This window comes from Diospyros lotus, chromosome 12 (genome assembly GCF_014633365.1).
Source record: "Diospyros lotus cultivar Yz01 chromosome 12, ASM1463336v1, whole genome shotgun sequence".
NCBI classification, from domain to species: domain Eukaryota; kingdom Viridiplantae; phylum Streptophyta; class Magnoliopsida; order Ericales; family Ebenaceae; genus Diospyros; species Diospyros lotus.
The window spans coordinates 27731759-27743899 of NC_068349.1; the positions used below are offsets into that span (position 1 = coordinate 27731759).

The following is a 12141-nucleotide window of genomic DNA, read 5'->3' on the forward strand; positions in this document are numbered from 1 at the left end:
AAGTCTGAAATCATTGTATTATCTCATATTTTTCTCTTGAGAATTCATTTCATAATTTTTGTGAAATTTGTAAAAGGTTACGTCTTATCCTTGAAATGCAATGGTTGTGGCTAAGTCTAGAATGAAAAAAAACAACTGTAGAGGTTACTGTTTAGTCTGCAAAAACAGAGGTTATTGTTGCTCTTGTAAAATGTGGGGTTCCTACTTAGCCCTGTGAAAAGTGTAGATTTTAGTTGAACCTGTAAAAACTATGTATATGTTATAGTTAATCCCTAAAAGCTAAAATCCTTTAATTGATATTTTCAAAATTCTTAGTGAGGAGTTAAAGTAGTGGATCAAGTTTGTTAACTGAACCACTCAAAAATGCTATGCTCTTGTGTCGTTTTTTTTTTTTTAATATTATTCCTCATCTATCATATAATATTTTCTCATTTAAATTCAGTTTAATAATATCCAATATAACTATCTCAGTTTTCTTTGTAAACATGAAAGATCTTTAACATTGTTGCTTTCATACATACTTTTCAAATGCATATGTTTTATGTTATAACTAAAGATAATTTTTAGAAGAAAAAACTGATCCTTTAAGCTGGAATTATATTAGTTTCTTTATCATTCCTTTTAAATGCAATCGCTTTTTTATATGTTTATATATATTTTATATCTCAAATATATTTGGATAATATTTATGAATGATAATTTATTCTATATAATTTTATATTGATCTATTACACCTTTTATGTTAAAGAGAATATTATTACAAATAAATTACAATAGATATTTTCTTTAATATTACAAAAATTAATTCAAAACACTTAATTTACCCTCCCTTTGAGAGATCTTTCATTTTTATTCTTCAAAATCAAAATACTCGGATCACCATATTTGCATCTCTTTAATATTAACCATTAAAAATAACTAATGATTAATATTTAGGATAATTGTTACGGTATAGTAACGTATATTTTGTTTTCAACTAAAATATACTCATTGGCACTTTAGACATATTTCTGATTTACCTCTCTCGTGATGATTCTAGGACGAGTTTGGTGGAACGCGAGTGATAGCGCGTAATCTAAAAAACAAAAATACTTATTGGTGGATGTTAAGTTTATCATGATTTGTAATATTTTATTAATTAATAAAATTATTTTAAAAATAAAAATAAAATATAATAATGTATATTGTTTAAAATAGAAAACTAATAGCAATTATAAATTAAATGTACCCATAATCAATTACATAGTAAAGAGAAAACTAATTTCAAATTAGAGAAGTCCTATAAATGCCAAAATCTAAACTTAACCCTAATTGTGTAAATTAGAAAACTAATATCAATTATAAATTAAATGTACCCATGAAATCATTTTCGAGAAATAAAGGCAACTGACGTCTAGCTTCCAAACACAGCCCCCATTCTGGCTCCTCCTCCCTCGCAACGTGGCACTCATGCTGGGCTACGTCGCGCCACCTCTCTCTCTCTCTCTCTCTCTCTCTCTCCATTTGATACAAATATCTCTCTTGTTCTGGATGTGCTCGTCGAAGCTACCGTCTCCGCCGATAACGGAACCACCACCAGCAGAAGGTCTGTTTATCTCTCCGGCCCAAAAAGTATCAATATGTATGGCTTGATGCTTTGTTGTTGTTGTGTATGATTATTTTATTCTTACATCTATGTGAGTTCAGTGCTTGCTTCTTATTTGTAATGGAAGGGGAGATGGGGTTTTTCCAAAACCAGGGTTTAAAGATTAATTTCATTTTCTTTGTTTTCATGTGTCCTGGTATTCGTCACTGTTGTTAATTGGTAGATTTATGTACTGGATACTCTCTGAGTGTTTGCCTATTTACTGGGTTGTTAACATCTTTCTTCTTCGCCCCTTAATTTATCGTGCCTTTTCTTTTTTTTGGGTGTTGTCATTCTAACTTACTGCTTGATACGTAAGATAGTTTAAGGAAAAGATTAGAATATGAGAATTAGGGATTTCTTGGTTAAGAATTCTAGATTGAAGGAGAGACAAAAACAAACTATGGCTTGCCATTCTGTAATCTATTTTGCGCTCACTTGCCCTGTCCTCATAGTAGCAAAAGCACAGGATGCTTGGATGGGAAGCATTCTATGATCCATTTATCTGGGTAGGATGCTCTCTCTAAGACCAGCCAACGTGCAAATCCTATTGAGCGAGGATGAGAAGCCTATTGACAAATCTCCAACTTTAACTACCTAGCTACGTGACCCCAGAAATCCCTGATGCACATCACAAGATAGCACCTAGCTACCTCGAATTGCATTGCCGACGCTACATCAGACTATCATTGCCATCAGTTTCAATGACTAGCATCTCATGGGCAGATGAGATTTTTGTTGGAGGTAGAGAATCTTTAAGCATTTCACAGTATGTGTATGTTAAAATCAAATAGAGGATAAAAAATGAGTGCAGGATTGAGGAGGACATTGTCACTGTCAAATATATCCAAGATTCAATTTCAATTATTTAGTGAGAAATCAATTTATAATCACATTTACTGGAGGGATGGTGAGCCCAATTGTCCAAGACGTATTTTTGTGTTATAAATATATAGAGAGAAATTTTATATCTTTTGTATTTTAGAAAGAGGAGAGAAAAAAGTCTCAGCTTTTTAGTCCCCAAGAAAATTGTATTTATAGGCTTAAGATACCAAGTGGTATGTCTGTTAGTGAAAGGACATGAGTTATTTTCCAGTCTATTGCAATGAATAATTAAAAATAAATGAAGTTTAAATATTTAATAATTTTAAAATATTTTTCAATTGTAGTAAATTGTTGAGGAATGTCCTGAATACTTCTAGTGTTGAAGGTTTTCTCCTAGTCACAGTCTGTTTCAAACTCGGATAAAGGAGGGTGGTTGCGTTAGGTAGTCAAAAACAACTATCAATTATGTCGAATTTTGGATAAAGGAGTAAATTGTTGCCGCATAACCCTCTTAGCCTAGGGCTGCATTATCCAAGTACAGTCAAAATGAGCTAGGGCCACTGCATTGGTGCCTAGATATATTGTTAAATCTGCAAGGGTTCTCTTATTTTCATGGACATATGTGAGTAAAGAAGTTAATACAGCATTAGAAACTGACGAGTAAAAGATTAAAAATTGACATTTTGACAGAAAAATTTATGAAAGTGGTAGACGTGATGATCTAGAGAGTAATTGATATTTCCAACAGATGAGATGGATTGACGAAAACATTAGGTGGTGTTCTTTCATGTTTCAGTTTTGAGTTTTGAATTCATTTTCAGTTTTGTGTTTTGAGTGTTTGTTTTGAGATATTTGAAAACGTGTTCTTTTTGTCATTCTGAAAAACTATTTCTTAAAATAGAAAACTAGAAAACGTGTTTACTTTGTAATTTTGAAAATTTGTTTTGTGTGTTTTTTTTTCTCTTCTCTTCGTTTTTTTGTTCTTTTCTTTTTTTTCCCTTTTCTTCTTCTATTCTCCGGCACCCTGCATCTTCTGCGTCATCGGCGACCATCGCGACCGAAGATTCACATGATCAAAGTCTACCATTAGGAACTCCAAGCCAAGGGGGTTAATATACACAAAAATGGGGCAGGTTTAACGGTTGGATTTTCGTAGATCTAATTTTTAATTTTCGGCCTACACCTATATATGCACTGCTAGTCGCCACCGGCCATCGTGGTCGGTGGTTTCCGGCAATCAGAGGCAACCACCCGACACCTAAGGGCCCATCGACCAACATGCCCAAAAACCAGTAAGATTCAACGGCCAAATCTCCTTAGATCTAATGGCAGGGGGTGGTCGAGAGAAGAGAGGAGAGAGGATAGAACTAGCAAGATTGAATGGTGGGGGGCGGTCGACGACGGCTTTCAGAGGTGGTGGGCGAGGTCAACGACGACTCGTGGCGGTGACAAAGATGGCAAGCATAGTTGATGGCGGCTCGTGGCAGTGACGAAGATGGTGGGGGGTGGTTGACAGTGGATTTTGGCGGTGGCGGACGAGGTCAACGGCGGCTCATGGCAACGACGGAGATGGCGGGTGTGGTTGGTGGCCGAGGCTTGAGAGAGAGAGAGAGAGAGAGAGAGAGAGGAGAGATATGCGAGATTGGAGGGTTGGGGGGGGTGGGGGGAGGCTGCGTTTTTGTGTTTTGAGTGTGTTTTCATTGAAAACACCCAAAAATGTTGTTTTGGATTTCTTTTACAATTTTTTTTTTATTTTCGAAAATGAGTTTTTGAAAATAGCAAAGTAAACACATTTTCAGTGTTTTGAAAAACTCAAAACTCAAAACTCAAAACTCAAAACTCAAAACTCAAAACTCAAAACTCAAAACTCAAAACACAAAACGAGTTGAAAACAACAAAGAGAACAAAACCTTAAATATTGGCTGAGTCTGGATATCATGTTTGATACTCAAGGAAGGATTATACAAAGAATGAATTGGAAATGATTATGGGTAGGACTTAAAAAATGGGGTATTAAATCTGAAGAGAGAAGGAGACAAGATTATTGTAGTTGAAGTTCTTCTCAGAGAAGAGACTAAAAGCGTCATTAGTGCATGTGCATAACAAATTGGGCTAAAAGAAGAGATAAGGTTTTGATGGGATTCAAAGGGTTGGTGCAAGGAATACCTGAAGGAGAGAAGATCATTGTAGGAGGTAGCTTAAATGATCATGTGGGTATAGAAGTGAATTGGTATAGAGATGTACATGGATGTTATAGCTTTGGAGAAAGAAATAAAAAGGGTAAAGCTATTTTGGATTTTGCCATGGCATATAAACTCATCACAGTTAATACTCTTGTTTAAGACATGGGATAAACACATGATCACATATAAAAGTTGGTTATCAATTATTGAAACAAACTACTTTTTTATGAGACAAAAGGATTGCTTATATTGTAAGGATTGTAAAGGTATAGTGGGAGAATATGTAACCATCGACATAAGCATATGATCCTTAATGTTTATATAAAAAAATTAAGGGGGAAGATTGATACAGAATGGAGTCCAAGATTAAATGTGGATGTGATTTAATAGTTGAAAACAGGTTAGTTTTTAAGGAAAAAAATACTTGACAGAAGAGATTGGACTGTAGAAAGAGAGACTAACCAAATGTGGATTTATATGACTATTGCTATTCAAAATACAACAAAAAATGGTTCTAAGATATTTGAAGTGAAGCTCCAAACCAAGAAAAGTTTGGTAGTGGAATGAAAAGATGCATAAAAAAGAAAAACAAAGAGAGATTGCTACAATGTCTTTGCCTGCATGCTGTGATGAAAAAACCTGAAGAGGTATATTTTGGCAAAAAAGGAAGATAGTGAAGCAAAATAAAAAATTTATGAACTTTGTACCACTAAGTTGACACAAAAGATGTGAATATATATATATATATATGTAAGTTAGTGAAAGCAGAAAGCAAGAGAGAAAAACAAGGGATTTGAGCTAAGTAAATACATAAAAGGTGAAAATCAAATGCCCTAGTAAATGATTGGGTGATCAACCAGAGATAGAAGGGGTATTTTTCCAAAGAAACATGTGTTAGTTTGGGGCATTCCAATAACAATGAAGAAGATTGGATTTACATTTCCTATAGATGTATTTGTCGAAATGAAATAAAACAATATATTACAAAAGATATGGAATAGTAAAGCAGCTGGATTAGATAACATTTCGATAGAAGCATAAGAATATATGGGAGAAGAAGTCATTTTTTGATTAAAGAAATTGTTTAATGTATCCTTAAATTAGAGAGGCAGTCTAAGCAGATTTTAACTAATGGAATGTCCCCTCAAGCCAGCAACATAAGATCATCTGCAGAGGCTAGGTGGGTAATATGAAGGGTGCCACAGTGAGGGTGAAAATTAAAATCAGAGCTGTCAGTCACAATCTTCAGCGATCTGGAGAAGTATTCCAGACACAGAACAAATAGGAACAGGGACAAGGGATCCCCTTGCCTTAAACCTTTCCTCTCTTTAAAGAATCCACATAAGATGCCATTGATTAAAAGAGAAGAGGAAGTAGTGGTGACGCACTCCATCACCCAGTTGATATAAGCAATGGGGAAGCCGAGACTAGTAAGAACATCCTTAATAAACTGCCAGCTTACAGAATCAAAAGCCTTCCTGATATCCACCTTAGTGATCCAACGAGGAGAAACTCTCTTATGATTGTACTTCCTCAGTAATTCTTGAGCTAAATGAATATTGTCAACCATGCTTCTTCCTTGAATGAATGCTGATTGAGCTTGATCAACCAAAGAGTCCAGGATGGGAACCAAACGAGCAGCCAGATTGCCATATTAACCTTATTGTTTCTTGATTTATTTATTCTGTTTCTGTTGGTTGTTTTAAACTCCAAGTGCCTACTCTCCTTCAACATGATACTACTGCCACTGTTTCTTGTGGAACTTGTCTTCTCTAACTCAAATACCTTCAATGCAGGATTGGGGAAATATTACATTCTACTGTCAACATTTGATCAATCAACTTGTGGACATGTAATTTGCAGAAATTACTAATTTTGGCGATAATGATGGATCTGACGGCAGTGTTTCTTGAATTAGTGGCTACTATAATAATTTTGGTTGCAAAGCCTTTTTCATTGCTTAAGTTGTCCTGTATATTTGGTTTAAGAAGCCTTTGGATTGTTATTCACACATGGGTGGAGCTGTTGAGAGCTGCTGTCTTGTTTCATGTAAATATACTATGGAGGTTTATGGTTTGGGGTTTTGCTCTCATATCTCTTCCTGTACGAGTTTTGACTGCATTACAAAGGGAGAGGATGGTGAGTTTTACCTTTTCTATTTATGATGTTGCTTCTATGTTTCGTGTGGTGAAGATCAGTTTTGTCTTTTACATTTATGTTATTTTCCCTCTTTGTTGTCAATTGTGAGTATGTGTATGTGTATGTGGTTGGGGGGGGGGGGGGGGGGGAGACAAGAAAATTGAAGTTTGCATAAGAGGTTAACTGTTTTCTCCTGCACAAAATTCTTGACAGTGATAAATAAGTGGTAGAGAAGTGTCAATACAGGTTGGAAGCTGGGGAGGGAAAAGTTTGACATATATTGATTTATCTTTTCATTTGAGAGTTATAAGGGAACTTGAGGTAGGAAGACAGGTGAAAAAGTCAGGTCACTGACCTTGATTGCTTCGTATAAAATCAAAAAGAGAAAAAAGTTGTTTTATCAACCCTAATGTTAGACTTTTCATGGTGCAGAAAACATTAGTGGCACAAATAGATTGCTTGCTCATTCTCTGATATACAAGATTTAATTAGATAATGTATGAAAATTCCACCAAGCTTACAACCATTTATAAACAACCTCCTCCTCCCCCTCCTCTTCCTCCTCCTTAGTAAGCTAGCTAGTCATGCCATGAAATCATATACTGAACATTGGACACTCCTCCATGCACCTGGCTGGGGGAAATGTCCATCCTTCAGTAGCAAGATTGATTACAGCTTCTCACTGTCTTATTCCGATCTCACATGAAATGCCTACTACATTTTGCTTCTTATCTCTCAAGCAAGAAAATTGCCATCTACAAAGATGAGGCATTGGATGATCTACTCTCATCTACAATGTCTCTAAAACATTGTTTGGAACATTTGCAGATGGTTCTTCCAGGACTGATCTCATTTTTCTCATTTGTGACAGATGGCACCACTGACTTGTTGCTTGGAGTTTACATAAACTGATTGACACAAACAATGTTTTGCTTAGTTACTGTTGAATAAATAGGTTTCCTACAAGCAATTTGTCACCACCATCCTGCTGTTTTGTGAAATATGGTGTTCAAGTTATAACATATCATTGACAGGGTTCCAATTCCCTGTCTTAGCAACATTAGCAGTTTCATATTTCCTCAAACTGAGGAATAAACAATATTTCCTGGTTTAAGTACCTTATTTCCTAGGGATTGCCCAACGTCTTTCATCTACTCAATGTGGAGGGCATTCTTAGTGGAGCTTGCAACATTTTTGTGATCCAACAATAGCCACAAAATTATATATATGGACCACAGGAATTGTGACACTACATAATTTGGTGCAATTTGCTATAATTCATCTCAATCCATATGCTTGTTTGATAATATGTGGAATGCTTGGTTCTTCTGTTGTCCTTTTTCAATGCTCACCTTGTAAAATAGTGAGTTGGGGCATTTGTGATGCTATTCCTTATCTTCATAGATTGTTGCTTGGACATGAATGCAGTTGTGCCTTGATAACTTTTGAGGTATGGTAGAAGACTGGTCTTATGTGTGAATATGGTTATTTATGTTCAGTTGCAAGCATATGGATTTGCCATACATTGTAATTTTATACATTGAAGTACAAAACTCTATTGGTAATTTTATGTGCTTGCAAGGCCTATGAAGAATACACACACACACACACACGCACACAAATTTTCTGTTGTAGATGTAGTGTTAAATATGTGAGGGTTCTTGCATCTTCATGGATGGATGTGAGTAAAGAAGTTAGTCCAACATCATAGATTAAGGATTGAATCATGGAATGTTGACCTTGATAGGAAAATCTGTGGAGGTGGTGGACTTGATGATTAGGAGAAAAATAGTATTATGTTCCTCCAAGAGATGAGATAGGTGGGAGGGAAGGTGAAAATATTAACAAAATTTGGATATATACTTTGCTTCAAGGAAGGATTATGCAAGGAACAGAGTGGCTACTATTATGGATAAGACCTGAAAGGATGGGATAGTGGATGTGAAGAGAATGGGAGATATAGATTGTAGCTAAACTTGTTCTAGGAGAAGAGATGAAGACAAAATTTTGGGAAGATGTTGAGGGTTGTTAGGTACGAGAAATACTTACCTAAAGGAGAGGTGATCATTATAAGAGATGACTTAAATTGTCATGCCCGTAGAGAAGGAAATGAGTACAGAGATGTACATAGAGGTTATGGGTTGGAGAAAGAAATAATGAGGGCTAAAGTGATTTGGAATGATCAAAAGATTGATTTGATACTGAATCTGATGCCAAACAATAGAAAGATTGGGGAATAAAGAGAAGAAAGTAGGGAAAGAAGAAGAAAAGAGGAAGCTCAAGAAAGAAGAAGAAGAAGCTTTTGGGAAAGAAGTAAAGGCTGTGAAAGAGAAGAGGGAAACTAAAGAGGGCAAATCAATATCAATTATATTTAATGATCAAAAGGTTAACTTCGTTCATATTACATTGTATACCTTATTTATAGGGAAAAATCTAACCTAACTGCTTAATTATGAAATCCTATCCAAATCTTATCATACTATAATCATCTATTCATCTTAACAGGATAAAGATGAGAAGATAAACCTGTCTAAGATACAAGATAAAACCTAAACCAACTATGGGTGCATTTGGTTCTGAGTTTCTATCCAAGTTGAGTTGAGTTGGGGGTCAAACAAAGTAAAATAGTTGTTTGGTAACCAGAAAAAAATCATTAACCTGCGTTGAGTTAGGTGAGTTCTGTAACTTCTGTTTTCCAAAATTCAACTCCATTGTCATGACCCCAAGGATATATTAGTAATTATATATTAGATGTATTTCTTTTTGGTTGTGCTTCGCTGCTATAGTTATTTGTACTGTTCAGTTGTATTGTAACTAAAAGGATAGAACGACCTATAAATAGGTTAGATTAGTTAGTGAATGATATTATTGAATGATAATCTGAATTCAAGTCCTTTCTCTCTTCAATTTTCTCTCGATCGCTCTATTGTCTCTCCCAATCTTTTCTGTTCTCTCTCAATTCTCCCTCTTTTCTTCTGATTCTCCCTCCTATTCTGTCCTATCTCCCTCGATTTCTTCCAATTTCTCACTTAAAACCCTAGGTTAAACCTAGGTGCATGACATTTGGTATTAGGGCCAACGGTTTTTGGCTGCAATACAATTATCTGTTGTTAATTGAGGCAGATCCAGGCTATCCTAGAGGCTGTTTTCAGGGACAGATTCAATTGATTCTCTAAATTCACTGCAGAGTGGCTGGATCTCAGTTGTTGAATTGGATATAGGTGATTCAGGAAGGCAGAACAGAGTTGATCAATTTTAGGAGGTTACATCAGAGTCAATTGAACTCTCTGGGAGCTGCAACAGAACCGATCAAACTCTTTGGAAGGTGCAACAAAGCTGATCGAATTCTCAGGAGATAGGCTGATTTCTCTATTTTGATTATTGACAGAGGCAGATTTAGGAAACTGTTTCAGAGGTGGTCCTTGGAAGCTGATCAAGAGTCGATTATCAAGAGGCTGTTTTAGAGGCGAAATTTCAAGGATTTGAACTGTGGAGATGGCCGAAGGGACTCTTGAAAGTGTACAGTCATTGGAGAAAACATTCAAGGAATGTTTTGCTAAAACATTCAAGGAGGGTTTTGCTAACGTCAACCACAAGCTGGATGAAATTCTAATTCAAATTTCAAAGAGATTTCAGGTCAGTATACCAGTGGAAGGTTTTTCAAGATCCACTGCAGAACCGATTTTAGCAGAAACTGGAATCCTACCTACTACCTCCAGTTTGCAGCGAGAAGCTGATGAAGCAGTTGAAATGGATCAGGCAATTCTGGATGCCAAGAAAAGAATGACAGTTGCTGGAAAAATCAATGTGTCACCTTTGGAGGAGATAACTGTTGAAGATGAACCTTTGGTGTACGCCACCAGCCAGGAAGCCAAAGATGCTGAGAAGTTAGGAAAGGACACAACAATTTTAGAAGTAGGGATACCTATTTGGCTTCAAGTTACGGGCTCCATTTGTGGCCCTAAGGAAATATGATGGTTGATTTTTCTGTGAGGAGGCAGCCCTGTAGGTTCTTAAAAAGTTGCTCATTTTGCTCAAAAATCTGTTTAGTTATTGTCAAATCCTCGAGGATCTGCCAATGGTCAATTCGGAGCTCCTTCCGAATTGACAATGAATGCCGGGAATTCGAGAGAATTCCCTGGGAAATGAGAGCGGATAGATTGATAGAGAAGAGAGAGATCAGAAAGACGAGAGAGAGAGAGAGAGAACAGAGAGTTTGGAGGGAAATTCAGAGAATTCTGTATTCAATTTCTGGATGACTCTCCATGTGGGGTGGGTTGCAATTTATACCCATTCCCCGCGTACATGTGACAGTTCCCGCCAATGGCTAATTACAAATAGCCTAACTACATTATGTTATTACTTTCTACTACTCTTCCACTTGCAACGTTACATTTTACCTAAGTACCCTCCTTGTACGTAACAGTTATTTACTGACTGGTGTTGGTTTAGGTGACTGCCACTGTGCTACTCTCAGTTGAAAAAATTCAGCAATTTCCCATTGTAACTCCATCTTGTGTAGTTGTTTGGATCCCAAGGGTATATCTCTGGGTCCGGATTCTCCTTGCAGCTGAACCTCACTGTCATTCCACTGAATCTTTGAGATTGAAGCCTGGAAATTGATTTTGATTTCCCCAAGCACCTCCAACCACTGTATTCCCAACACAACATCAGCACCCATAACAGGAAGTACAAAGAAATCCCGTGTCAAGTTCACTTGTTGGAACTTTAATGGCACCTATGGGCATCTGTGTTTACATGAGATGTAATCTCCATTGCCAATAATGACTTAAAAGTCCTTGTAGAAAATCCTTGTAGAAAATCATGTGATTACAATTTTGTATTTAGGTGTGTAGTTATTTTTATCTCTAGGTGACAATTTTTCTTTCCTTAACCAATTCAGTTTTTTCTTCCTTAACCGGTGCCATATGGATAGTTTCTCCCTTGTATTTTCTATATATATGTATGTCTAATCAAATGAAAAGGTGAGAGAAGTTTTTCTGTCCAAAACTACATGGTATCAAAGCGGGGTTAGACAAAGAGTTTAGAGAGAGAGAGAGAGAGAGAGAGAGAGAGAGAGAGGGGGGGGGGGCAAAGATGGTGAAGTTAATTTCCCGAGAGAAAACACTTCCATCATCAGCCATGGCCCATCTCCTTCTATCTTTGTCTGCCATTGCCGCAATCACAATCACAACTGTCATCGTTGTTGTTGCCCTTAACCACAATCACAACCATCGAAGCCACATCTAGAGAGAAACAAAAGCAGTGAGAGAAGACGTTGGCCGGTCACGAACTGAGATTCAGAAAGAGACCTGTTCTCTTAGCTCTTCAGAAAGAAAGGGAACAATCCTGCTGTCAATGTACCTCAAG

The 12141-nt window shown here is 36.5% G+C and overlaps 1 protein-coding gene across 4 annotated transcripts in view; it reads left to right on the forward strand.

Moving 5' to 3' along the window:
* The first annotated feature begins 1412 nt into the window (after nucleotides 1-1412).
* The window catches only part of LOC127787374 (uncharacterized), a 41832-nt gene continuing 31103 nt past the window's right edge, over nucleotides 1413-12141 (forward strand). For 3 of the 4 annotated variants that reach the window (XM_052315390.1, XM_052315389.1, XM_052315387.1), the window contains exons 1-2: nucleotides 1413-1585; nucleotides 6429-6771. In XM_052315390.1, the coding sequence (XP_052171350.1) occupies nucleotides 6517-6771 (255 nt within the window). In that variant the 5' untranslated portion in view covers nucleotides 1413-1585; nucleotides 6429-6516. Of the gene's footprint in view, nucleotides 1622-6428; nucleotides 6772-12141 lie in introns of all 4 variants that reach the window. The other variant, XM_052315388.1, reaches the window with a different exon arrangement.